Genomic DNA, 27,113 nt, shown 5'->3' on the forward strand with positions numbered 1-27,113 from the left:
TTATTCTTTCGAATGATTTCCCTCATAACATCCTATATAGTCATTGATGAATAGTTTCCTATGAAAACTTGCATTGTTAAGCCAAGTTCCTATATCCTCTCTCCACCCACAAATCCAAACATGCCAAGGCAAATGCAATTCGGTTTTGTCAAAATAAAAAATAGAACAGAATGGAATGTGAGCCTGATGTAGTGTAGGTACTCAATACCTAATCTAGCCATAATATACCTATTCTAGTTTCATGTCTGGACTTTATAATCAGGTAGGTATCACATTTTTATTGACGCTAGTTCCCTGCAAATTCCTTAGAACGACAATCAATAAATAAAAGTTATAGATACTTAGATCAACAAGTGCAGTTTCACACGTTTAGACATTTTGATTTGTAAATAAAAACACACTGAGCATCGATCTTCAAGTTGTATTATGGAGGATAATTAGCGTGACAGCACGTGCCGCAAAGATAGTGAGAAACGACGGTGAGCCTTGTGTTTATATAAAAGGCAGCGTTTTATTCCCTCGCGCTGAAGGAGCATAGACAGCATTGCAGCACTGGTAGAGACAGTCTTCACACTGGTAATAAGAAGCTGCGGCTATCTGAGCGTCGATCCATTCCATGTGGCTGTTCACGTCGATGAAGCGCGCAGGCGCGCCGCAGCCAGGACCGCGGGAGCTGAAACCTAGCTGCAACCAAATAAAGGCTTTAAAATTAAAGATCAAACAATATAGAGACAAGACAATAACGGCGCGATTCGGGAAATGAATTAGAGATTCACTAGATATGAAATAGTAAAGATATGTGACGTTCCACGGTAAAAGGTACCTTATGGCGGCTGGCGCTTACGCTATTATTAACGCCGCTCCAATATTCAGCCGGGTCAATGGTACCTTTTGCCGTGGGACGTCACATATCTTTACTATTTCATATCTATTGAATTTCTAATTCATTTCCCGAATCGGGGCGTTATTAGGTACTTACCAGTGTCCAATATAGTTCTGACTCTCGAGAGACTAACGCCGCACCGCCATCCCAAATGCAGGGCTGCGCGCGCCACGCGCGCACCACTGCGCAGACCATGTGCGTAGGCGCCATCATTTTGTAGTCCAACTAGAGAAAGAGACTTTAATTAACCGAGCGGTCCGAGCACTAACGAAGGTCTCCGTTTCAGATCGGGCAAAAATGCTTTGATAGATGTTCTCTTCTACAGGTCGCAATTCTCAACCGATTCTCGTAAAATTTTGTGAGCAGATTCGATTATTAAATAGATTATTTTGTCAATTCAGTTTTTTCATAATGGCTTAGCCAAATGGGCTCGTGAGGTCTACAGCTCACAGTCCTCACAGAGCCTCTAGCTTAGTGGTGAATTTTAATGGCGATAGTCAATGACTGATTTTTAAAGAAGTTCAATATTCAATACAAAATTATCGATGTAAGCACACTTACCTGGGCTTTTTTATAAAATGTTATACACTCATCCTTATGAACGTGATCCACTCTAGTCACCTCTTTCCTCAACTTACCTGTAACTAAAAGACACAAAAAAAAAAAGAAGAGTAAAGAAAAAAGAGTAAAGAAGAGTGTAAGATTGGTTACTTAAATAATAAAAATAACTTAATTAATTAATACCGATTTCATACAAGTCAACAGAAACGGTTTTGGGCAGAGTAGCATGGCGGTCTTTTGGGTCGGAGGCAAAGATCCACCTCGGGTCGTTGCGCCACGCAGTAAGTAACTGCCGTATTCGAACTTCAAGATATTCACAAGAGACGACACGTACTAGATCCATTCTAGATACGTTATAGTTTAGATATCAACTAGTTCTCTTTTGCAGCGCAATTCGGGCAACCACTTTTACGTTAGATAGAGTAAGATATCTATTAGATGTGAACTGGATCTCTAAGTCAAATCCTGTGGAAATCGTTCAAGAGTATCTTCAAAATCGCGCAAATGTCAAATTTGACAGGTTAGATCTTATCGTATCTTGGTGATGTCTAAAAGATATCTAATAGATGTCTAATTTAAAAATCCGAATCGGGCCCTAAGTCATACAAGTGAATGTATACCATCTGACATTCTGACAACGTAGAAGTTTCTAAATGCGCCGGATCCTTTAGCGGGCAGGCAGATAGGCAAAGCAGGTCCTGGAAAAAAATAAGTTTTTGTCATGAATTTCATTTTTGACAGAAGCTTTTATCGCTGACTGTACTTTTATTTGTATACAACTACAACTATTCATCGAGACAATTCAAACAAACCCAAACACAATAGATTGCGTTGTTTTATCACTAGCTCCTATTCCACTTCCTGTCTCCATCATCGGTTCATCTCGATGGTACCATAATATTGCATTGTCACACAATTCAGTATGCAAATTTTCAGTTTCATGGAAAACGGGGAAAGGGTGCAAATTTGACGTGCAAGATTTGACCCGTACAAGCATACATATATAGTTAATTTAAGCATACATACACTGCAAGTTAAGTAAGGCTTGTAAAATATAGATATTGTAGGTAGATCTATCGATGAGTACTTCAGCTTTTCTTTTTAAAATCATTTTTAACAATATTTTGACTAATTCACTAATCACTAACTCAAATGCCCCGATCACGATAAAACGCTCGTAGCAGATTCGTTTGACGCTGTTGTATCCTTACCACGAGTTTGACACTGACATATTCGCTAGCAGTTTATGACCTCAGAAAATGGAGAGAGCACAATCTTCAGCAATGAAGGAACGAGAACGAAGATACCTACCAGCATGTCCCAGCTTGTTGAATTTATCCGGCACCAGTACCATCATGGCCAGGGTCGCAAACGTGATGTTGGTAGTAAACTCGTGGTGCAGTATGTAGTCCAGTACTCCCATGTAGTACTTCACCTCGGCGCTGTGCCATACTATGAAGTGTGTGCTGTTCCTGTTAAAAAAGTAACCTTTTGAAATCGGCCAAGTGCATGTCGGACCACGCATGATGGAGTTCTATGCCTCCAGAGCAAAAGCTCTTATCAAAGTTAATGTTATTTTAAAAAATATTTCGAATGATGTGCCAGGTCCAGTTGACTACTGAACCTTGACAAAGAAGTATTTGTGTCCAATGAATACCTACTACAAATAAATAAACCGAAATAAATGTCATATTCGTAAAAGAGACCAAGGCCACCAGTGTCCAGGGCTCGAATCGAACTAGCGCCCTCTGCTATCGCGGCAGGTCCCATTGCCCCTTGGCCACCCGGATCACGGCGACGCCGCCGCGCGGACGCGGGTCGAATTTTTGCAATTTCCTGAGGGATTATGGCGCCCCCTGTCACTCTTCCTTGCCTCACTCACTTCACTCACTCACTCACTTTTCGGTTTGAAATTAATTTAATCTGTTTCTAATAATACTTCAATTATATAAATGTAAGCAGAAAAGTAACTGGGCTATAACCGCGAAAATCGAAGATCGCAAATTGCGGGGATTATTCTCTGTCACTCTAATTACGCCTTCGTTGGAGTAAAAGAGAAAGATACCCGCAATTTGCGAATTTCAGTTTTCGCGGTAGCCGCTCTGGTGATACTAACGATACGGTTTCGCGGTCAATTTTAAAGACATCTTCAGCTGGCGCAAGCGCGTACCACGGGTGGATCCGCACGGCGCCGGTCAGCGCGTAACGCATCTTCCCGGCGTAGACTGCAATCAAAACACGTACCTTATCCTCTGGCCACCCAGAGACCTATAAAAAGGTCTCCTGTTCCATTCTAATTTGAACTTTATGTTGACAAATTCAAAATTTCATTTTGCTTGGCAAGGTTTGACGTATGGTACGTAGAGGTTATTTGGGGAAAAATCATTTATTTACATACAATATACAGTGGTACTACTATATAAATAATAACTAGCTTAAATCTACAATAGGCCCTTAAGGCATTGTACTAAGGATGCTGGCGGCATTTCCTCGCTGTATTGCAATGCTGATTGATACGTTATGCGAGGAAGCCGCCAGCTCTTCGGTCAACAGTTACGTCAACCAGACGCTTCGCGATTATCTTATTTTATATCATACTTTAAGACGTGTTAAGATTACTTTCGGATGGTGAACCATTCGATAAAATGATTCCAAGCGCCATCTACTGGATTAAAATATATTTGAGGATCCTGGCAGGTATATCACAAATCATTTTAAAAAAACTGTACTGAAATTGAGGAGTTTTGGAATGGAGGCCTATTTGTTGTGTATGGGTTTCATACAGAATTAAGCCCTTTTGTACTTTCCGCAATTGGTTTAAGTTACCTAAGTATATTAAGTATGAAAATATTTCTGCGTCAGGGTTAAATAATCCGCCTTATTTGCGTTAAATTGAAAACGAAACTAACTAGCGTTAACTCAAGATTAAGTATTACCTACTTAACTGGTGGTAACTAGTGGGAATAACCCCTTCAAATAGGTAACTTGTCAGGTCAAGGCATGCAAGATTGAACCGTAGGGCTGGCAGCTTCCTCGCACAGCGCATAAGCATTGCAATTCAGCGAGGTAATGCTGCCAGCGTCTACGGGACCTTGCCGAGGGGTGATTTTTTACTGTAGTTTAGGGATGTTTTATTTTTATTAATTTAGAATAATTAGTTACTTTTAGTTTATAAGTTTTATACATACAATATTTATATTTATTTGTTTAATGTTTCAATAAATATGCTTGATTAAATCCAAAAAAAGATAGCTACATACAAAAGTCATACTGAATAACGCCTAGCCAGGGAAATCGTCCAAACTGTTCTTGTGGCAGCAAACCATTTTGGACGGGCTGCCGGTCAAACGAGCACCGAATCTTGTCCCATTTGATCCCAAGGCAAACTGAAAACCGACAATATTTGGTAGACATTATAATTTTAGCCTATATACGTCCCACTGCTGGACACAGGCCTCCTCTCATGCGCGAGAGGGCTTGGGCTATAGTCCCCACGCTAACCCAATGCGGATTAGGGATTCACATACACCTTTAAATTTCTTCGCAGATGTGTGCAAGTTTCCTCACGATGTTTTCCTTCACCGAAAAGCTAGTGGTAAATATCAATAGTTATTTACGATACAAGTGCGGAAAAGAGGAAATTCGAAACCAGTGGCGATAAATTAAAACACGACCGCAGGGAGTGTTTTAAATCGACACGAGTTGCGAATTACCTTTTCGCACGTGTATCGTACAACGTTTTACAGTACATATGGCCCTTTAAACTTTTGACATCGCACGAAAAGTGCTATTTTACGCACTAGTGCGGGAAAATAGGACCATATGTACTGTAAATGATATTTCGTACATAAGTTTCGAAAAACTCATTAGTACGAGCCAGGATTGAAATCAGACGTTATTCATATCCACTCGACCACCACTGCTTATGGTAGACATTGGTTGAAGACAATTTTAATATAAAACGGGAATTTTAATGTGTTACAGTTTTTCTTGGCAATTATACATAGAGTTAGACCAAGAAAAGTCTGCAGCGATTTTGATAGCTCACGCAGTGTTAGTTTTATTTATACGTCATAATTTCATAGAAGTTTGTGGTTTAAAATAACACTTGCACTGCGTGGGCTATCAAAATCTCTGCAGACTTTTCTTGGTCTAACTTTACCTTATTATTTTAATACAATACGCCTTATTAACACACTGTATACTTCGTTCTTTTTAGCATTAGAAATTAGGTAAACAATCTTGATGTGTCTTTTAATTGAAAAACACATTTTAAAAATAAGTTACGGCAAATATGTAACAATTATGAATCTAATACGATCATTTATATTCTTCTGCTTTCATAAATAATAGTTTTATATTTTTATAAAGCGTTTTTCAACTAAAAGACATGTCAAGATCGCTTACCTTCTTGCAAGTTCTTTCTAATGCTAAAAAAGACGAACTATAGGTACCTTCAAGCCAGGTGCTTGGGTACTTACTAAAAACATGTTTTAAATGAACATTCGTATTCGCCGAATATTAAAAACTATTTGTATTTTAACTAGCTTGACAATTTTCTCTGGTCTAATGACGGATTTTACTTTACTTTTACAACTAACGTAAATAAATGCACCATACGATTAAAGAAAGAACAACTTACTTTGAAAACTCAGTATTGTTAGTAATTGTAATCTTGCCCAGTACATGTCTATAGTTCATTGCTGTTGCTTCGTGGCGTTTTTTATTATTCTAATTTATATTAAAATATTCAGCCAATTTTAGTGCAAACATTTTTTACTTTGTGAAGAACAAAATTTTTTTTTATCAATATTATTTTAGCACAGCACAGATTTAACTAAACGACTACTCTTCAGTAATGATATTATTATGAATAACAACTTCGTAAATATCCGATGCTGTATGAATGTTTACAAAATAAAATCGGATCAAAAACACTACACGAGTGTATTGTGTATGTTTTGAGCTAGATTTATTTCATTGCTTTTGCAATAAGGTAAACGGCCCCAAGTTCGTGTTAGTACGTTATTTCGTTAGTTTTTTTTCTGGCGCAAATAATAAGGAATTCAAATATCTTTTATTCAAATTATACATATGAAAAAAATCTGTATTATTTAATCTCTTCAATAAAATAATAACCAATATTTTAGTGATTAAACTAAGAGTAATACGACGGTCGAAACTGTCAGACGGCCGCGAACAGCTGTGTTGTATGCGTGCACTTTTTTTAGGCGTAAGGTGCGCGCTCTCACTTGTTAAGCTTATAGGAAGGAAAAGCTAAACCCATTCGAATAAAAGTTTTTGGGAGTGTTTCTGTGGGTTCCTTAGTAATTGATTTGATAAGAAAAAAGATTAAATATATGCAAAGAAATAACTTAAAATTGCAATAAATCGACTCACGAAATAGCGGTCATTTTATCTTTCGTGTGTCTCCTATTTCGTGCCACTAACGAATCAAGGATTTTCTAGATACATTTTGAGTGCTTGTTTTTAAATATAACAACAAATATAATTAAAAAAATAAATTAGAAAACAATTAATGTATTTCATGAAGTTTCGTATGAGCGAAATTCGGTATATGTTTTTTTCACTAGAATTCTCATAAAACGAGTTTGAATGTGACCCGAGTTAAAAATTTTAAGGTATGTTCCACGTATATTCTCATATTAACTACTAGCACAATTTTATTTATTATTGAAATTTGATTTATTTTTGTGTATGTTTATATTTAACGTATAAGATAGTAAATTATTTTTTGTAAAGAATTTTTTTTTAATAATTTTTATTTTTTTTTAATTTCAATTTTATTTTATTTATTTAAATTAAATAGTTTGACTTTTAATCAAGTATTAAAGTACCCATATGGTTTACCTAAGTCTTAATTCAACCATTAAAGTCGACGAGTAAAAAAAACTTTAAGCTAGCTCTCAATTTAACATTTTTTTTATTATTATTTTTAATTTGACCTTACAATTATTTGTAAGTAGGTAAGACCGTTAAATATTTAAAATGATTATCAGCAAATTATCAATTTATCACCAATTACTCTATGAAAACTTTATGCCGAAACAGGGGACACGAATTCACGAATTTAGGAGCTGACCTAAATTTGTATCACGAAATGGGAGCCATATAAGAGGTTCTCGAAAAAATTCATATAAAAAAAAGTTTCAACTAAAACCCTACAGTTTATACATTAAATTATTAACAAAGAACTAATATAACATATTCAAAAGCTTTCAAGGTATTGATATGCTTAGTAATATTTAAAAAAAATACACAAACTCGCAACTCACTCTCAAGAGCCTTAACCTGCCGAAACAGGGGCCCTTTACCTTACCTACTGATATGGAAGTAGACTAGTAAGTGACCAGTTTTGTAACTGATGGGATACCAGATGGTTAACAAACTGTGTACTTTTGATGCCACACGTGAAGTATATTTGTAAAAAGTATGCATTATGTTTTAGTATCTTTCATAAAAACAAATGTTTGAGTAATTTATCGATATTCTTATGTAACTCCTTTTTTTGTCAAGTTGATGTAAATAGTTACTAATTCATAAATTTTCTTTTCCAGGTAAATACACCGAACGAATAGTGCCATATCCGTATTAATAATACAAGTTTCTGTATGAAGACTTAAAGAGAGGTGATTTTGGTAAGTTCCGGATTTGAACTTAAACACTACGCCTTATACCTTATAAAACAAAGTCCCCCGCCACGTCTGTCTGCTTGTCTTCTTCTTCTTCCTCGCGTTATCCCGGCATTTCGGCTCATGAGAGCCTGGGGTCCGCTTGACAACTAATCCCATGATTTTTCGTAGGCACTAGTTTTTACGAAAGCGACTGCCATCTGACCTTCCAACCCAGAGGGTAGACTAGGCCTTATTGGGATTAGTCCGGTTTCCTCACGATGTTTTCCTTCACCGAAAAGCGACTGGTAAATATCAAATGATATTTCGTACATAAGTTCCGAAAAACTCATTGGTACGAGCCGGGGTTTGAACCCGCGACCTCCAGATTGCAAGTCGCACGCTCTCACCGCTAGGCCACCAGCGCTTCCACGTCTGTCTGCTTGTATGTTCACGATAAATTTAAAAACTACTGAAGGGATTTTCGTACGGTTTTCACCTAGTTATCAATAGAGTGATTCTTGAGGAAGGTTTATGTGTATAATTTATTAACCTCTAGCCGCCCATACGTCAAACCCTGCCAAGCAAAATTAAATTTTATTTTGTCGACACAAAGTTCAAATTAGAATGGAACAGGAGACCTTTTCATAGGTCTCTGGGCGGCTTGAGGTTAACCCGTGCAATGCCGGGGCGGGTCGCTAGTAAGTCTAATAACCTGTCAAAGCGTCTTTATGGCAAGAGACACAGTAGGCCATTTTGCCGGCATCGACACCAATGTAGAATCCAGTACGGATATGATGGTCGTTCTTGTCTACGTGACAGCGTGATAAAACGATGTCCGTCCCTTTCAATCCCAGGGTGTTAAAAAGTGACAGTTATTTCATCACGTGGATAAAGACGGATAAAGCCATCCATAATACGCCGGCTGTTAAGAAGTTCGAATGCTGTTTTAGTAGTAAACAGTAATAGTACCACGCAAGTACGCTCTCTCCAAAACAAATAGAAGATGAAGCTTAGCGGACACGAGTCCGTCTTGTCATTGTGAATTGAACTCTATGCTTATGTTTTTAATGATTCATTTGTCGTGGCAAATATGTACGTTTGCACAATCTGCCATAACCTTAAGTAAATTAAGCTTATAACGCAGTACATGATGTCTTTTGAATGAAAAGTAGATTGTCTAATACGTGAATAAGTACGTACGTATCAGTGGCGGAGCGTCCATACAACTCGATTCCCATCGGCTTGTCTGTTATTCACAGGCCCTTGGGCCATTTTCTTGTCACATAGCGCCAGCTAGTGGTTTAGGTGGAACTTCGTTGGTTTTGATTATTTCTGTTAGTGTTAATTTCTTTTTAGAAATATTGAACAGGATTTAATTTAATTATAGTTTAGGTACAAATATAAATATTTGTATTTCACCTTTTTTCTTGATATTTTGTCGTTAGTTAATTAAACCTACATGTTTAAAGGGTAGCACGATATGACTGGCAACGTGCTGTTCGTATTGTAAAGAGCACTAAATTTGAAATGGAAGGAAAATAGAATAAGAAGAAAAGACGGCATTGATTAGTGTCAGAACATAATATTGTTTGTTACAAAAATTAGAATATATTAATATAAAACTCAGCGTGGAAATCCATTGTCGCTGTATATAGTTCCAGAAAAAATATTGATATATATTATTGGATACTGGGGTTTAATAGATCGAGGCAAATGTTGCTGAGGAGAGAGGTGTGTGCCCATGAGCGTGGCAAGCTGATGTAAGAGACGGGTCTTCTCAAGATCGGGACGCCTTTCATAGCCATTGTCACAAGTTCCGACCCAAATCCTATTCTTGACCGCTGCAGACTTTTCTGTAAGTGTTACGATTCGGTTCAGTGTTTAGATGTCTGTCAGCAGTTGTGCACAAGCTAAATCTCATGATATTTGTTATATTTTAGATCATCTGTCTCGTTCGTCTGGCGGAATGCAGACGAGTTAACTTGGAGGAATTAACATCGTCTGTGGCAACAGGTATGTGTTGGCCCTTAGGTAGCCCTTAGGTAGCCCTTAGTACGTTCATAGTTTACTTGAAGTCCAATTTTATTATTGTCATAGATCGGTAACCTTTTGCTTTTGTCTCATTTATAATGAATAACTTTAATATCATAACTAAGGTTTACTGTGATCTAATGGACAGTGTTACTTGCCAAATTTAATGCTCAGGTGTAACTTTCGTATTATAATTATCTGAATAAAATTTAATTAAACAACTAGTTTGTTGGTGGTTTATCATAAGTGTAAGAATACAGATATTATTGAACCAACAGCTCTACCGTTAGCAGTCTGAGCTAGAAGTTGTAATTTTAGGGTATGTAGGAGAAAAAATAAATCGACTATCAAGTGGATTCTTGTGTTTTCTTTATTTTATACATCCCTAAGTATTATGTAATCAGCCGGGTAGGTTTACAGGTTACATAATTGGCGCCCACAAGGAATCTGTATTTTACAATTCAGTCTATTTGGATAAACCATCAATTTTGAGTACTAAACTGGCAAACAAGACATTTTTCTAGGTACTTTCTATAGTTGTAGACAGGGCCAACACAGTAGCATTTGAGTATATTTATAAATAGAACCAATTGTAGTCAATGAATGTATTTATTACTTTATGTGTAATTGTTGAAGTGATTCTATAATATTCTAATAAAAAACGGTTTATCTTAAACGATAGGAAATATAAAATATTAAACGTAATTTGTGTGTGTACCTATGTGTAAAATGTGAATTTAAAGTGTGTAAAAATACTGTGCAATTTAATTGAAATTAAGTAATACATTCAATTAACATATTTTGTGAAGTTTAAACCACCAATTTTACAGATAATTCCAATTTACAATTTTCTTTTTCCTTTGAAAATAGTAGGGTCGTTTGAAGTAAAATAATTTAGTAATTAAATATTGACATTTGGAATTATTGCTTTTCTAGCATTTGAAAATATATACATTTAGTGCGTATAGCTTGTTGGTTAACTTTTCATAATGGAGAAAAGAGAGATTTCAGTTAACCCTTTGTCCAAGGAGGAACTTTCTTATGAAGTTGAAATTAGGTCAGAGTCTCCGGCTGCTACAGTCGACTTGCTTAGAAAACAACTTAAAAGTTTATTAAAAGACTGTCCATCTGATTCCATTGTGGAAACAGAACTTGACCCGGCCACTGAATCTAAAATAATAACAGCTAAATTATTAGATTTGGATAAATTATGGAAAAAGTATGAACAATCAAAAGAAAATTATACTTTTATTAAGGCAAAAGCATTGGCTTATCACTTATTTCACAGAATTTCTAGGGTTCGACCAGAGGACACAGTTACACAAACACAAATAAAGGCAAGTAAACAAACACTTGACGGTTTTTTGACTAAACTTGATAACTTCGGTAAGGTGACTTCTTTGTCAACGACAGGTGAAGGTTCTTCGGGTAATTTTGTGGAAGAACAGGTTGTGTCGGAGTCGGATCGTGGTCATAAAAGCATTTTGAAATGGAATCTCAAGTTCAACGGACACACGGACCCGAAGACATTTTTAGAGAATGTTCAAGATCTTCAGCAGGCTGATGGAGTTTCAGATTCCAAACTTTTGTATTCTGCAGCCAGGTTGTTCTCGGATCAGGCTCTTATATGGTTCCGTGCAAACAGGAATAAGGTCTCATCATGGCAGGAACTTGCATTGTTGTTGTTGAGTGATTTTCAGGATACAGAGTACGATTATAAGTTAGCAAATGAGATTCGTGTTCGTACGCAAGGTGAAGATGAGCCACTTCATCTTTATTTTGCATTAATGTCAGGAATGTTTAATAGGCTGAGTACGCCTTTATCTGAAAAAGAAAAATTGGATATATTGCAAAGAAATATACGTCCGTTTTACTCTCAACAGTTAGCCTTGGTGAATATCAGGTCAATAGAGGAATTGCAGGAGAAATGTAGGATTATTGAAGTTACTAGGCACTAGGCAGCGTTGTTTAAACTTTAAAGAACCGCAGAAGAATAATTATGAAGTTATCTCACCTGAATTCTTGTATAAACCACAAAAGAAGACACAGCCAGGAGTTTCGGCTATTTCTTCTTTTAATCAATCTGATCCATCTAACTGCATTAGTCAATCTTGCAGTAATAATAAACACAAGTATGGAGAAAAGCAAATGTTAAATAAAGCATCTAGTGATGTACCACAGAGTTCACAGACGTCTACGTCAAAGATGTCAAACGGAGGTGAGGTACGTTCCAATACTAGGAAGGTTTGTTTTAAGTGCGGGAAAACAAATCATAATTTTAAAAAATGCATTCAACGTGGTTGTTTTAAGTGTGGAAAAGACGATCATTTTAAAGCGGATTGTCCTCAAATGAAGAACAAGGACCAAAAAAACTAGTAGACTTAGACTGTGACAATAGCACGCAAAACATGCAGGTATTGGCGGCGATTGAAAAATATTACAGCTACGGATCAATTGCCACAGTCTTATTTGCTACTAATGAGGACGATATTAGACCTTATCTTCAAGTGAGTGTAGGGAAAGAACAGATTATAGGATTATTAGATTCTGGAGCTTGCGTTTCTTTGCTAGGAAATTCATCACACACTTACTTTGTAAAACTGGGTTTTACTTTGGTTAAGGAAAATCAAGTTTCTTGCACGGTTGCTAACGGATTTAAAGTAGATTCGTTAGGGGTAATTTATTTACCGGTCACTTTTAATAATGTAACTCATATAATTAAGTTTCATGTCGTACCATCAATAGTTTCGAATGTAATTTTCGGTTGTGATTTTTGGAAAGCGTATAGGTTAGCGCCTGAAATTTTTAATAATATCGATTACAGGAAAGTTCCAAAAACATTTTATAGTTATCAAATTAATGAAAAACAAATTCACACGCTAACATCATTTGATAATTTAATGCCGTTTCAAAGGGAATTAGCATCGTCAGTAATTAAGAGATTTGAAGACATTTCAGCGGAAAACAAAGGTTTGGGTAGGACAACTTTAATTGAACACGTGATAGACACAGGCGATGCCTTGCCAATCAAGGCCAAGCAGTATCCTCTTTCGCCAGAAAAGAGAGTTGCGTTAAATAAAGAATTGGATAGAATGCTTGAGCTTGACGTGGTAACTGCTAGTGAAAGTCCTTGGAATAATCCGGTCATTTTAGTTAAGAAATCAAACGGTGACTGGCGGTTTTGTTTGGATTGTCGGAGATTAAACTCGGTTACTAAGGGTGATTCATATGCTATTCCATATATACCACAAATTTTAGATAGCCTTAAAGAGGCGAGATTCTTATCGTCTTTGGATTTATCAGCAAGTTTTTGGCAAATACCATTGAATAAAGATTCTCAAGATAAAAGCACATTCAATGTTGTTGGCAGGGGGGCCTTTAAGTTTAAGGTTATGCCTTTTGGTCTTTGCGGGGCGCCTGCGAGGCAACAACGGTTAATGGATATGCTTTTTCATCAAAATTTTTGTTCAGATGTAGAGAATGGCAAGGTATTTTGCTATATTGATGATATTGTTATTTGTTCATCAGATTTCGATACACATTTGTTGCTTTTGAATCGAGTACTTGAAAAATTAAAGTTAGCAAATTTAACGATAAATCGTAAAAAATGTAATTTTTTCCGAAGCTCATTAAAGTATTTAGGTTATGTGGTCGATGAAAATGGGTTGCGAACCGATCCTGATAAGGTGTCTTCTATCTTGAACTTTCGTACTCCGTCATCAGCTCATGATGTTAAAGTATTTCTCGGCACTTGCTCGTGGTACAGACGGTTTATCCGTAATTTTTCGACAATTGCTGCCCCATTGAACAGATTAACAGTTACTAGGGGAAAACATGAGCCTAAATTTAGTTGGTCGGATGAAGCGGAGCAATCGTTCAATAAGTTGAAGGATGCACTTGTGTCAGCACCAATTTTAGCCGTGCCGGACTTTGAGAAGCTTTTTTCCGTTCACTGTGACGCATCTGCTTATGGCCTTGGTGGAATGCTATCGCAGGAAATTGAGGGTAAAGATCATCCTATAGCTTATGTCAGCAGGTCGCTAAACAAAGCTGAGAGGAACTATAGTGCGACAGAAAGAGAGGCGTTGGCAGTGATATTTGTAGTAGAAAAATTTCAGGCTTATTTAGGTACAAGGAAATTTAAGGTTATCACGGATCATGCATCATTAAAGTGGTTTTTAAAATTAGAAAATCCGTCAGGCTGTAACACTTTAGGGTAGACACCCAGTGTTATAAACGTCTGAATGTTATTATAGATAGGCACGTTATAGGTTAGAAAAGTAGATGTTTGTTTGGTAAGAATTTGGTGGTTAATATACGTTCTACACGGGTATTAGAGTAGATAGGTCAAGGTCGGAGACCAGTAATGTTGTTTTTAATCTTCACATATACGCTTTTGGCTATATTTAGAGGATAAAACTTACCGGAATGGTAGGTCATCAATCATCTATAAATCGTCGCATTTAGCGCATCCATTGTTCGTTCCTGCATTGTGCTGGGACATAAATACCTTGTTTTCTTTGGAGTTTACACATTTCACAATTGAAATACATTTGTACATGGTTACACTACATATAAATAGCTTTGACTTGGTAAAGCGGGTTGAATCGGTGTTGTTTATTACTGTCGCGGTAAACATTGACGTACGTCAATGACAGTTGGTTTGTTGTCTGTGGTTTTGCACAGACAATCAGTCATACATAAAGAGTATTTATGAATAAACATTTGGTATGTGTTCTTTTATATTTTGCAATTCGTAGTTATAAATAATGTCCTTATTTTTAGCTTTCGAAATTAGTAATTCTTTTTATTTTTGGTGACTTCGGTTTTCTGTAAATTGGATCCGGTCAGTTGCGATGTCATTGAATGGGAGGTTTTCCATTCACCACTTTGTCTGTGGCTTTTGCCATTTGATTTTTCGCTTGATCACTGGGATATTCCGTGACAAGATGTAAGACGTAATTTCGACATCAGGTCGGCAATTAATTCATGGGGTATGTATTTTATTTAAAGATTGTATTTCCTAAAACTCGGTTAAATTCGGTGTTCAATGTTTTAATCGTGGATATATTTTGTTCCAGCTTGGCCCAAAATATGATTAACCTAGCTTCCTATGCGCCGGTAATGGCGGCATAACCTTTTCACCTCTTTTAAACCAACTTGGTGAGTTGTCCACACTTTCTAAATATACGGAAGGAAAGGCGAAGTTGTTTATTGTCAATTGCAATTAGCTAATGTCGTGTTTTGGTGTGATTTTCCAGCAATCCCTTGACAAAGATGAGACATCATTTTGTTTCACCGCGTGCGCATACGTCGCCACGTCTGGTGTCTAATATAAGGGACTCGGCTTAGAAACCGGTAAGGATTTTTTTAATCTCTTATTTCCGCAAGCTAAATCGCGCGTTGTCCCAATTAAATATAAATATAACTTTTTATAACATAACCTCTCTAAAACCTAGAACCTTCTCTTTGTTTCTAGGGTCTTTTGGCTAGGCCTGTCCTTTGGCTAGGCCTACTTCTTGCCTTGGCTTGGCCCTTGGCTTGCCTTCTTGGTCCCTTATTGGCCCTATGGCTTTTGGAAGATCTAGGGTGGTGTCGCACCATGCTAGAGGGGAAGCCGTCTTCTCCACTTAATTTTTGGACTCGAGGTGAAGTGTTTATTCGATAAAACTGTGAGTTAAAAACTTATATTTACATTAGTGACTGTGTTCCTTTGCTGGAAAGGATAAACAATATTTAAGTCTGAATTTCTTTTTAACGTGAACTTTCTACATGGTAAATTCTATTATTAATATGAAACCTGCAATTCCTATGTAGGATTTTGTGTGTATTACAGGCCCAAATAGGCCTGAGATGTACTTAAGTTAAATTTAATTAGTAATAGTTACGGTACGTAATTTAAATGTTAAGTCTCGAGGCCGCAGCAGGTCTTATTGTGATGTAAAGTGAATAAAAGTATTTAGTAAATAAATTTGTATTTTCATTTGGATATGTCATACGTTTGATGAGTATAGTATCCTGGCGTCCTACTTTAAATATTTGGATATCTATTCTCACTCCATAGTGGCAGAAACCACGACCCTATCTATGCTCGTAGTTAGCCGTAAGCATTTTTGAATTTTTAAGTAGGTAGATCTTGGGGGTTCTGGACCACTTACCCAGAGCTCACCCTCCCCTATTACAGTGGCGCCCAACGTGGGGCCTATGGAGTATGACATTTCCAAGTGAAACATTTTAGAAATATTTTAGTATTAAGGTTTTTATATGTAAAGGGAATTGCAAGTTGTTGTTTGAAGTTGTTGTTTCAAGTTGTTGTTTGTGTTGGAGGTTAAACTTATAAATTTAACCAACTTATAAATAAAGCTATACTTTATACGCTAAATAATTAGCTATACTTAAAGAGATTTTCTCAATATTTTAAAATACTTTAAAAGGGTTAAAATCTAATAAAGTTTTAACTTATCTTTAAAATATTATAACTCTATACTGACTTACTTCTGATATAACATATCAATCTTGAAAAATGGATTTCATAAAAGCTGGTTGTAAAATCACCCATTTACATAAAGACGAAATGTCACATGAATTAGCGATTCGCAGACTTCCGGTTAATCCCATCTCACGTAGATCCAGTCTGTGTCAAGCTTTGAAACAAACTGCAGATTTAGCCAAAAAGGGTAGTCTGAAGTTCCAGGACTTGGTAATAAGTAATGAAGCTTCCGAATTAGAACTCTGTCAGCATAAGGTAGAGGAGATAGAGTTAGAAGCAAAAAGAGAATTATCAGCAGCGGCGATCGACAGGCTATCCTCGCGTTGCAAATATCTATTGTGTCGTATTTCACGGTTGCCTCAGGAGACCGAAGCGGTACTTCTGTTGAAAACGTTAATTACTTCTTTATTGGATCGGTTGAATGAGCAAGGCTCTTCTGCGTCGTCTGGTTCGGATGATGACTTTCAATCTCCTAACGAATCTCGTATTGTTAGGGAGATTATTTACAAAACGGATAAGACTTTTAATATAAATTCTTTAAATTTGAAATTTAAAGGTGACACTTGTGTTCGTACTTTCCTGTCTCGCCTCGAAGAGTTGCGAGATGCTAGAAGAATTTCCGAAAGCCGAATATATAGAGGTTTTCCTGAGATTCTCGAAGGTCCTGCGTTGTCGTGGTTCCGGTCGCAACGTACGAAACTTACTACTTATAAAGAAGTCACCGCGGCTTTACAAGATGAATTTGATATACCTGATTTGGATCATCAGTTGTTACAGGAAATACGGGCTAGGACTCAAGCCAAGTCTGAAACTATTGTTTATTTCGTATCGACCATTCTAGGAATGTATGAGCGTCTTGCAAAAGAGGTTCCTGAACAAGAGAAGCTGGATACTATGATGAGAAACATTCGTCCGGAGTATTCCAAAGATTTAGCTTTACATGACATAGGATCGATTGAGCAGTTGAAGTCGTTGTGTAAGCGCATCGAACTAGCTCAGGTTAAGGCTAAACAATTTCGTGAACCGGTTTTATCAAACCAGTCAAATAATTCTTCATCAGAACATCCACCAAAGAACGTTGAACCTAGGAATAGGTCCTTCCAGTCTCGTTTTCCTAATTCTTCCAGAAACTTTGTTGCTGCGGCAGCACAAAGCTCTTCTCAACTAAAATGTTTTAGATGTGGTAGGTCCAACCATAACACTAAAGAGTGCAAGAGCTCTAGAGATATCGTTTGCTTTAAATGTGGAGAAAAAGGGGTGAAAACTCCCGAATGTGTTAAATGTAACTCCAAGACAAAAAACTAAATAAGGTCTTTTCTGTTAATAATAAATGTCGACCTTCTGCTCCCTATCGCGCAGAAAAGACGATTTTCTTTAATCCTCCAAAGGGAGACAATAGGGTATATGCGCTATTGAATATACTTAACTTGAATTTCAAGGCATTGTTAGATTGTGGTGCCAGTGTTAGTTTCCTGGGCCACAACAGCCATTTAGTATTCGCCACAGGTGGAATTCCTATTCAAAAACATACGAAACCTATTATGGTGAACGTAGCTGACGATCATCGAATCGTATCTACTGAATATATGGTTTTACCAGTAAATTATAAAGGTCAAGTTAAACTTATACACTTTAATATTCAACCGGAGATTGCCACTCCAATGGTACTTGGTTTAAACTTTTGGAGAGCCTATGGATTAGCTCCAGGTCTCATTACTGATATAGAAAAAACTGATTCTCATGATATTGCTAGTCTTGACGCTTTACCGTCAGAGACAGGACTTACTACTTATGACTCTTTATCTTCTGAACAAAAGTCTCGACTTGAGGCTACTAAATCTCTTTTTGATCAAATTGATACTGATAAGGTTGGTTTGGGAAAGACTCACTTAATTGAACATGTTATAAATACCGGAGATACTCCTCCGATAAAACAAAAATATTATCGACTTAGTCCTTTTAAACAAGCTGCACTAGCTAAAGAGGTAGATCGTATGCTGAAAGAAGGAATTGTCGAACCTTCTCATTCCCCATGGAATTCTCCTGTCGTTATGGTGGAAAAACCTAACGGAGACTTAAGACTTTGTTTAGATAGTAGAAAAGTAAACGCAGTTTCAAAATCTGATGCGTATCCCGTACCACATGTTCAATACATACTGGATAATTTACGCGATGCGAAATTCCTTACCTCTCTTGATTTGAGTGCGGCATATCATCAGATTCCTCTTAGTGAAGACTCCAAGGAGAAAACTAGTTTTACTGTACCAGGAAAAGGGTTATTCCACTATAATAGAATGTGTTTTGGTTTGGTAGGCGCTTCTGCGACTATGCAACGTCTCATGGATAACCTCTTTACTTCACATTTTGATCACAAAGTCTTCTGTTATATTGATGACATAATTATTTGTACTTCCGATTTCGATGAACACATAAGATTACTTAAAGCGGTTTTTGAAAAATTAAAATCAGCAAATTTAACTATTAATATGAAAAAGTCATCCTTCTGTAGGAGTGAACTGAAATATCTAGGATATTTAGTTGATAGATACGGTCTGCGAACCGATCCATCTAAAATTGATGTAATTTTAAATTTTCCTACGCCTAAAGATGCTAAGGATATTAAACGTTTTCTTGGAATGTGCGGTTGGTACCGTCGTTTCATTAATAATTTCGCAAAGATAGCTCGTCCCTTATCTCGCTTAACGAGTAAGAAAGTAAAATTTGAATGGACAAATGAAGTTAACGATTCTTTTAACATACTTAAATCTACCTTAGTTTCTTCTCCTATTCTTAAATGCCCTAACTTTAATGAAAGCTTCTATATACATACGGATGCATCTTCTTACGCCGTAGGCGCGGTCTTGACTCAGTCTTATAATGGGATCGATCATCCGATCGCATACTGCAGCCGTACACTTAACCAACCAGAAACGAACTATTCGGCTACTGAGCGCGAACTCTTAGCTGTGATTTATGGTCTCGAGCAATTTCGTGCATATGTAGAAGGGAGAAAATGCTATATTATAACTGATCATGCATCTTTAAAATGGTTCCAAAACTTGAAAAACCCTACTGGACGATTAAATCGATGGGCGTGTAGATTAAGTCAATTTAACTTTGAAATTATTCATCGGAAGGGCAAAGAACATGTCATACCTGACTGTCTTTCTCGTATTCATGTCAGTTCTATAAATTCTGTTACTATTCAAGACCCTTGGTATCTTGATATATATAAAAAGGTATCTGAAAAACCTTCTCTCTTTCCCAACTTTAAAATTGAAAATGATAAACTTTTCCGTTACTCTAAGAATAAGTATCGTCTGACAGCTCAATTTGACTGGAAGCTGGTACTCCCTTATGAGCACCGAAATGAAATCTTAAATAAGTATCATGATGATCCTACTGCCGGTCATTTTGGCGTGGCTAAAACCCATTCCAAAATAGCGGACTTATATTATTGGCCTACGTTGTTTCAAGACGTGAAAGAATACGTCGATTCTTGTGAAATTTGTAAAACTTATAAACCTGTTAATTTAGCTCGTCCTGGCTTGATGGGTAATCCCCGACGTATATCGTCACCAGGCGAAGCCATATCTTGTGATATTCTTGGTCCCTTTCCTCCGTCTTATTTGAGAAATCAGTATCTTTTTGTATGTGCTGATTATTTCAGTAAGTATGTGACTTTGTTTCCACTACGCAACATAACTGCAAAAGCTATAGTTAAGTGTATGGAAAAAGGGATATTTCTTATACATGGGGTTCCTAAATATATATTCTGCGACAATGGTGTTCAATTTACTTCAAAAGACTTTCGAGACTTAATGTCCAAATATAATGTCCCTCATATTTTCTATAACCCTAGATATCATCCTCAGACGAATCAAACGGAACGAGTGAACCGTGAACTTGTCAGAACTATTGCTTCATACGTGCGTTCTGATCACCGTAACTGGGATAAGAACGTATCGGAAATACAATGTGCATTAAATACAGCTCGTCACGAAGTAACTAAAGATACACCGTATTTTCTAACACATGGTCGTCAGATGATTCTAGATGGTTCTCTTTATAATAGTGATGGTCCTATAGATCAAAACGCGCTCGAATTAGATACCAGCGGTGCTTTTTCTGAAAAACTTAAAGAGCTCCAAACTATATTTCAAAAAGTGCGTAACTCGTTGATCGCCTCCCATGAACGTAACGCTAGGTATTACAACATGAGGAAGCGTCACGTAGAACTAGAAGAAGGACAAATCGTTTATAAAAGATGTTTCCCATTGTCAAATGCAGCAAAACATTTCTCCGCTAAATTAGCGCCCCGTTATGACAAGTGTGTCATTCATAAAAAATTAAGTCCTCTTGTATACTCTTTAAAATCCTTAGAAGGAAAACTTCTAGGTAACTTTCATATAAAAGATATTGTACGTCCTGGTGAAGCCGAGCCGTCTTCGTAGCGGTACTCGCCTTTTCACTTGTTGGCTCAATACTTAAATTTGAAATATCCTATATGATACTAAATACTGAACTTACCTACTGAACTGAAGGCAGCCTGGCGCAAGCTTGTTTTCATCAGACCGGGTAATTGTTCCATGTATTTGATTCTATATATATTGGTACCGGATGCATACGGACCAATCTTAATCTTTGATATGTCCTTATAAAGACATAAAACAATAAATAATCTGAATAAACTACAGAAACTTACTTTACTTATAAACCCTTAAGTGGGACTACTCTATAAAACGTTATTAAATCGTGAAACGAGACTACGTTCTCAATAAACTGTGACTAAACTTTTGTTTGTCGATATAGGAATTGTGTATTGGCTAGATGATGCAGCTCTTTACTTAGTTCCACCTTTGTCGGTGATAGGCAATTTCTTTAATAAAGGGAAAGTTATTTTTCGGGTTGCCGTCTTTGACATCATCTTCTAGATTTAGGTAAGTGTTCACTAGGAATAAGTAGACCCGGATCAAAATTAGTTGTTAGTTTTCCTTGGTTGAATTGGCCATTCACCAAGTCATAGATATAAGTTTTGTCATAAGGTTTGTTTTCTTTACAGATTATCTGTGTTCTCGTGGTTAAGTTTGGTAGGTTAAGGTGTAACTTCATATTAGACATATAAATTTAAAAAAAAAAAAAATTTTTTTTTTTCAAAAAAAAATTTTTTTTTAACCCAACTAAAGATGAACTGTAACACTTTAGGGTAGACACCCAGTGTTATAAACGTCTGAATGTTATTATAGATAGGCACGTTATAGGTTAGAAAAGTAGATGTTTGTTTGGTAAGAATTTGGTGGTTAATATACGTTCTACACGGGTATTAGAGTAGATAGGTCAAGGTCGGAGACCAGTAATGTTGTTTTTAATCTTCACATATACGCTTTTGGCTATATTTAGAGGATAAAACTTACCGGAATGGTAGGTCATCAATCATCTATAAATCGTCGCATTTAGCGCATCCATTGTTCGTTCCTGCATTGTGCTGGGACATAAATACCTTGTTTTCTTTGGAGTTTACACATTTCACAATTGAAATACATTTGTACATGGTTACACTACATATAAATAGCTTTGACTTGGTAAAGCGGGTTGAATCGGTGTTGTTTATTACTGTCGCGGTAAACATTGACGTACGTCAATGACAGTTGGTTTGTTGTCTGTGGTTTTGCACAGACAATCAGTCATACATAAAGAGTATTTATGAATAAACATTTGGTATGTGTTCTTTTATATTTTGCAATTCGTAGTTATAAATAATGTCCTTATTTTTAGCTTTCGAAATTAGTAATTCTTTTTATTTTTGGTGACTTCGGTTTTCTGTAAATTGGATCCGGTCAGTTGCGATGTCATTGAATGGGAGGTTTTCCATTCACCACTTTGTCTGTGGCTTTTGCCATTTGATTTTTCGCTTGATCACTGGGATATTCCGTGACAAGATGTAAGACGTAATTTCGACATCAGGTCGGCAATTAATTCATGGGGTATGTATTTTATTTAAAGATTGTATTTCCTAAAACTCGGTTAAATTCGGTGTTCAATGTTTTAATCGTGGATATATTTTGTTCCAGCTTGGCCCAAAATATGATTAACCTAGCTTCCTATGCGCCGGTAATGGCGGCATAACCTTTTCACCTCTTTTAAACCAACTTGGTGAGTTGTCCACACTTTCTAAATATACGGAAGGAAAGGCGAAGTTGTTTATTGTCAATTGCAATTAGCTAATGTCGTGTTTTGGTGTGATTTTCCAGCAATCCCTTGACAAAGATGAGACATCATTTTGTTTCACCGCGTGCGCATACGTCGCCACGTCTGGTGTCTAATATAAGGGACTCGGCTTAGAAACCGGTAAGGATTTTTTTAATCTCTTATTTCCGCAAGCTAAATCGCGCGTTGTCCCAATTAAATATAAATATAACTTTTTATAACATAACCTCTCTAAAACCTAGAACATTCTCTTTGTTTCTAGGGTCTTTTGGCTAGGCCTGTCCTTTGGCTAGGCCTACTTCTTGCCTTGGCTTGGCCCTTGGCTTGCCTTCTTGGTCCCTTATTGGCCCTATGGCTTTTGGAAGATCTAGGGTGGTGTCGCACCATGCTAGAGGGGAAGCCGTCTTCTCCACTTAATTTTTGGACTCGAGGTGAAGTGTTTATTCGATAAAACTGTGAGTTAAAAACTTATATTTACATTAGTGACTGTGTTCCTTTGCTGGAAAGGATAAACAATATTTAAGTCTGAATTTCTTTTTAACGTGAACTTTCTACATGGTAAATTCTATTATTAATATGAAACCTGCAATTCCTATGTAGGATTTTGTGTGTATTACAGGCCCAAATAGGCCTGAGATGTACTTAAGTTAAATTTAATTAGTAATAGTTACGGTACGTAATTTAAATGTTAAGTCTCGAGGCCGCAGCAGGTCTTATTGTGATGTAAAGTGAATAAAAGTATTTAGTAAATAAATTTGTATTTTCATTTGGATATGTCATACGTTTGATGAGTATAGTATCCTGGCGTCCTACTTTAAATATTTGGATATCTATTCTCACTCCATAGTGGCAGAAACCACGACCCTATCTATGCTCGTAGTTAGCCGTAAGCATTTTTGAATTTTTAAGTAGGTAGATCTTGGGGGTTCTGGACCACTTACCCAGAGCTCACCCTCCCCTATTACAAGGCAGATTAGCACGTTGGGGGTGTAGGTTATCTCAGTTTAACTTCGAGATAGAACATAGGAAGGGCACTGACAATGTGGTTCCTGATGCATTGTCAAGACTCTTGCCGGTTAATGTTATTAACACGAGTCAACAAGACACGGTAGAAGATTTATGGTATGATACAATTTTTAAAACGTGCCTAGAACATCCTGCGAATGTACCAAATTTTCAAATCATAGACCAGAAACTGTACCGCTACAGTAAAAGTAAGTATAGTTTAACTTCAGAGTTTGATTGGAAGGAAGTGGTAAGGAAAGAACACAGACTGAAAATAATAGAGGAATATCATTCGATGCCAACTGCAGGACACTTAGGTGTATTTAAAACCCATAGGAGAATATGTTTACGGTTTTATTGGCCAGGAATGTTCAATGAGATAGAAAAATTCATCAAGGACTGTCTGTAATACTTGTTCTGCTTATAAACACTCCACTAAGCGAACCATAGGGTTAATGGGAAAACCTAAAGTTTGTGGTAGACCTTTTCAGGTGGTTTCGGTTGATTTAGTTGGACCTTTGCCACGGTCTCAGTCTGGTTATACGTTTTTACTGGTAGTAACATGTTGTTTTTCAAAGTTCACACTCTTGTTTCCTTTGAGACGTGCTACGAGTGCAATTGTCGCTAAGAACTTTGAAAATTACGTTATATTGGCACATGGAGTCCCAGAGACCGTAATTGTTGATAATGGTACACAATTTACGGGAACTGAGTTCCGGAAGCTGCTGGAACGTTACAATATTCCAAAACATCATTATACTCCTAGGTATACACCACAAGTTAACCTTGTTGAGAGATACAACAAAACGATAATGACAGCAGTGGCTTCTTATGTTCAAGATAATCATCGGTCTTGGGATAAGCACTTGTTTGAAATACAATTTGCCATAAACAGTGCGGTGAATGAGTCAACTGGATTTTCACCATTTTTTTTGGTACATGCAAGAGAACCTGTAATTAACGGTAACTTTTACAAAGATACTCAAGCCGATTATTCTCTTGATATACCAAGAGACGAGTATGCTGGCGAATTTGGGTATTTAAAAAATGTATTTGAGGAGGTTAGGAAGCATTTATTAAATGCTCATGCAAAGAATGCTTCACATTATAACTTAAGACGTAGACATGCTAGTTTTAAGGTGGGTGATATTGTCTGGAAAACAAATTATACACAAAGTGACGCACAAAAGTTTAAAATGGCGAAGTTAGCTCCAAAGTTTGTGCAGTGTAGGATCACCAAAGTTTTATCACCATTGGTTTACGAGCTGGAGGCCATGGATGGTCGTTCACTTGGCTCTTGGCATGTCAAAGATTTTAAAGCTTGAACTGTCAACAAACAATTTAATTCTCTCGTTGCGTTTTCATAGTATTAATATGAAAACACAAAAGTGAAAGTTGCAACAGTAATATTTAAGAGAAAATAATACTGGTAGTAAGTATGATGATTGTATGAGTGTTTTATTTATGAAAGGATTTATGTATTGGCAGAATTTATAAAAAAGTTGTGTTGAGACAGTCTAGTTTGGGGTTAATCTAACATTATTTTTGTATCAGGTTGTTGGTTAGATATTTTGTTCTGATTGGAGAATTGTTAAAACTTTCAAGTTTTATAACAGAAGTACTTGTATGTCAATTGTTTATTTTACTCTGTGTAAGTGACACAAGGGTTTGGTTTTCGTCAACCGTTGGTTGTATTAAAGTTTAGATTTATATAAAATTTCACTTGGTAGTTGGTGTAGTTTTGTAAATGGTTATTTATTAACAACTGTCAGGTTGTACAGTTTGGTAAGTCATTTAATTCATATGTACTTCGATGAAAAGTTTCGCGCGGCAGGTTGTTTTGGAATCAAGTAGGGTTGACTTTATTGGTTGTTGGTTCTGCTTGATTTTGTCGTCGCAAGTTTTGAATTTATTTCAAAGCGGTCATCCGGGAATATAGGTACATGGTAGAAGTTAGGTAGGTTTATAGTTAGTTTAAGGTTAATCGTGCCTGAGGACAGGCAAGTTCACTAATATATGTTGTTTGATATTAGTGAACCTTCTTGTTGGAAGGGGGGTATTGTCACATAGCGCCAGCTAGTGGTTTAGGTGGAACTTCGTTGGTTTTGATTATTTCTGTTAGTGTTAATTTCTTTTTAGAAATATTGAACAGGATTTAATTTAATTATAGTTTAGGTACAAATATAAATATTTGTATTTCACCTTTTTTCTTGATATTGTGTCGTTAGTTAATTAAACCTACATGTTTAAAGGGTAGCACGATATGACTGGCAACGTGCTGTTCGTATTGTAAAGAGCACTAAATTTGAAATGGAAGGAAAATAGAATAAGAAGAAAAGACGGCATTGATTAGTGTCAGAACATAATATTGTTTGTTACAAAAATTAGAATATATTAATATAAAACTCAGCGTGGAAATCCATTGTCGCTGTATATAGTTCCAGAAAAAATATTGATATATATTATTGGATACTGGGGTTTAATAGATCGAGGCAAATGTTGCTGAGGAGAGAGGTGTGTGCCCATGAGCGTGGCAAGCTGATGTAAGAGACGGGTCTTCTCAAGATCGGGACGCCTTTCATGGCCATTGTCACAAGTTCCGACCCAAATCCTATTCTTGACCGCTGCAGACTTTTCTGTAAGTGTTACGATTCGGTTCAGTGTTTAGATGTCTGTCAGCAGTTGTGCACAAGCTAAATCTCATGATATTTGTTATATTTTAGATCATCTGTCTCGTTCGTCTGGCGGAATGCAGACGAGTTAACTTGGAGGAATTAACATCGTCTGTGGCAACAGGTATGTGTTGGCCCTTAGGTAGCCCTTAGGTAGCCCTTAGTACGTTCATAGTTTACTTGAAGTCCAATTTTATTATTGTCATAGATCGGTAACCTTTTGCTTTTGTCTCATTTATAATGAATAACTTTAATATCATAACTAAGGTTTACTGTGATCTAATGGACAGTGTTACTTGCCAAATTTAATGCTCAGGTGTAACTTTCGTATTATAATTATCTGAATAAAATTTAATTAAACAACTAGTTTGTTGAAGGTTTATCCTAAGTGTAAGAATACAGATATTATTGAACCAACAGCTCTACCGTTAGCAGTCTGAGCTAGAAGTTGTAATTTTAGGGTATGTAGGAGAAGAAATAAATCGACTATCAAGTGGATTCTTGTGTTTTCTTTATTTTATACATCCCTAAGTATTATGTAATCAGCCGGGTAGGTTTACAGGTTACATTCTTTAATTACGTATGAAGACAAGTAACGGCAACTCAGCTACGGCTTGCCTACAAAACAA

At 36.6% G+C, this 27,113-nt stretch overlaps 2 protein-coding genes and 1 long non-coding RNA gene across 3 annotated transcripts in view; 1 reads left to right on the top strand and 2 right to left on the bottom strand.

Moving 5' to 3' along the window:
* Positions 1–27,113, top strand: part of LOC134672778 (ankyrin repeat domain-containing protein 6) — a 127,575-nt gene that overhangs the window by 63,161 nt on the left and 37,301 nt on the right. The gene's annotated exons all lie outside the window — the stretch shown is intronic.
* On the bottom strand, positions 447–6,183 carry LOC134672766 (uncharacterized). Its single transcript, XM_063530709.1, has 8 exons — positions 6,087–6,183; positions 4,705–4,830; positions 3,561–3,669; positions 2,756–2,916; positions 2,065–2,142; positions 1,445–1,527; positions 980–1,108; positions 447–684 (listed from the first exon to the last, which is right to left on the bottom strand). The coding sequence occupies exons 1-8, from the start codon at positions 6,130–6,132 to the stop codon at positions 493–495; spliced, it is 924 nt and encodes a 307-aa protein (XP_063386779.1). The 5' UTR covers positions 6,133–6,183; the 3' UTR covers positions 447–492.
* On the bottom strand, positions 11,335–12,287 carry LOC134672738 (uncharacterized). Its single transcript, XR_010099380.1, has 2 exons — positions 12,125–12,287; positions 11,335–11,934 (listed from the first exon to the last, which is right to left on the bottom strand). It is a non-coding gene; the product is annotated as an uncharacterized LOC134672738 (long non-coding RNA).

This window comes from Cydia fagiglandana, chromosome 17 (genome assembly GCF_963556715.1).
Source record: "Cydia fagiglandana chromosome 17, ilCydFagi1.1, whole genome shotgun sequence".
Lineage (NCBI taxonomy): Eukaryota > Metazoa > Arthropoda > Insecta > Lepidoptera > Tortricidae > Cydia > Cydia fagiglandana.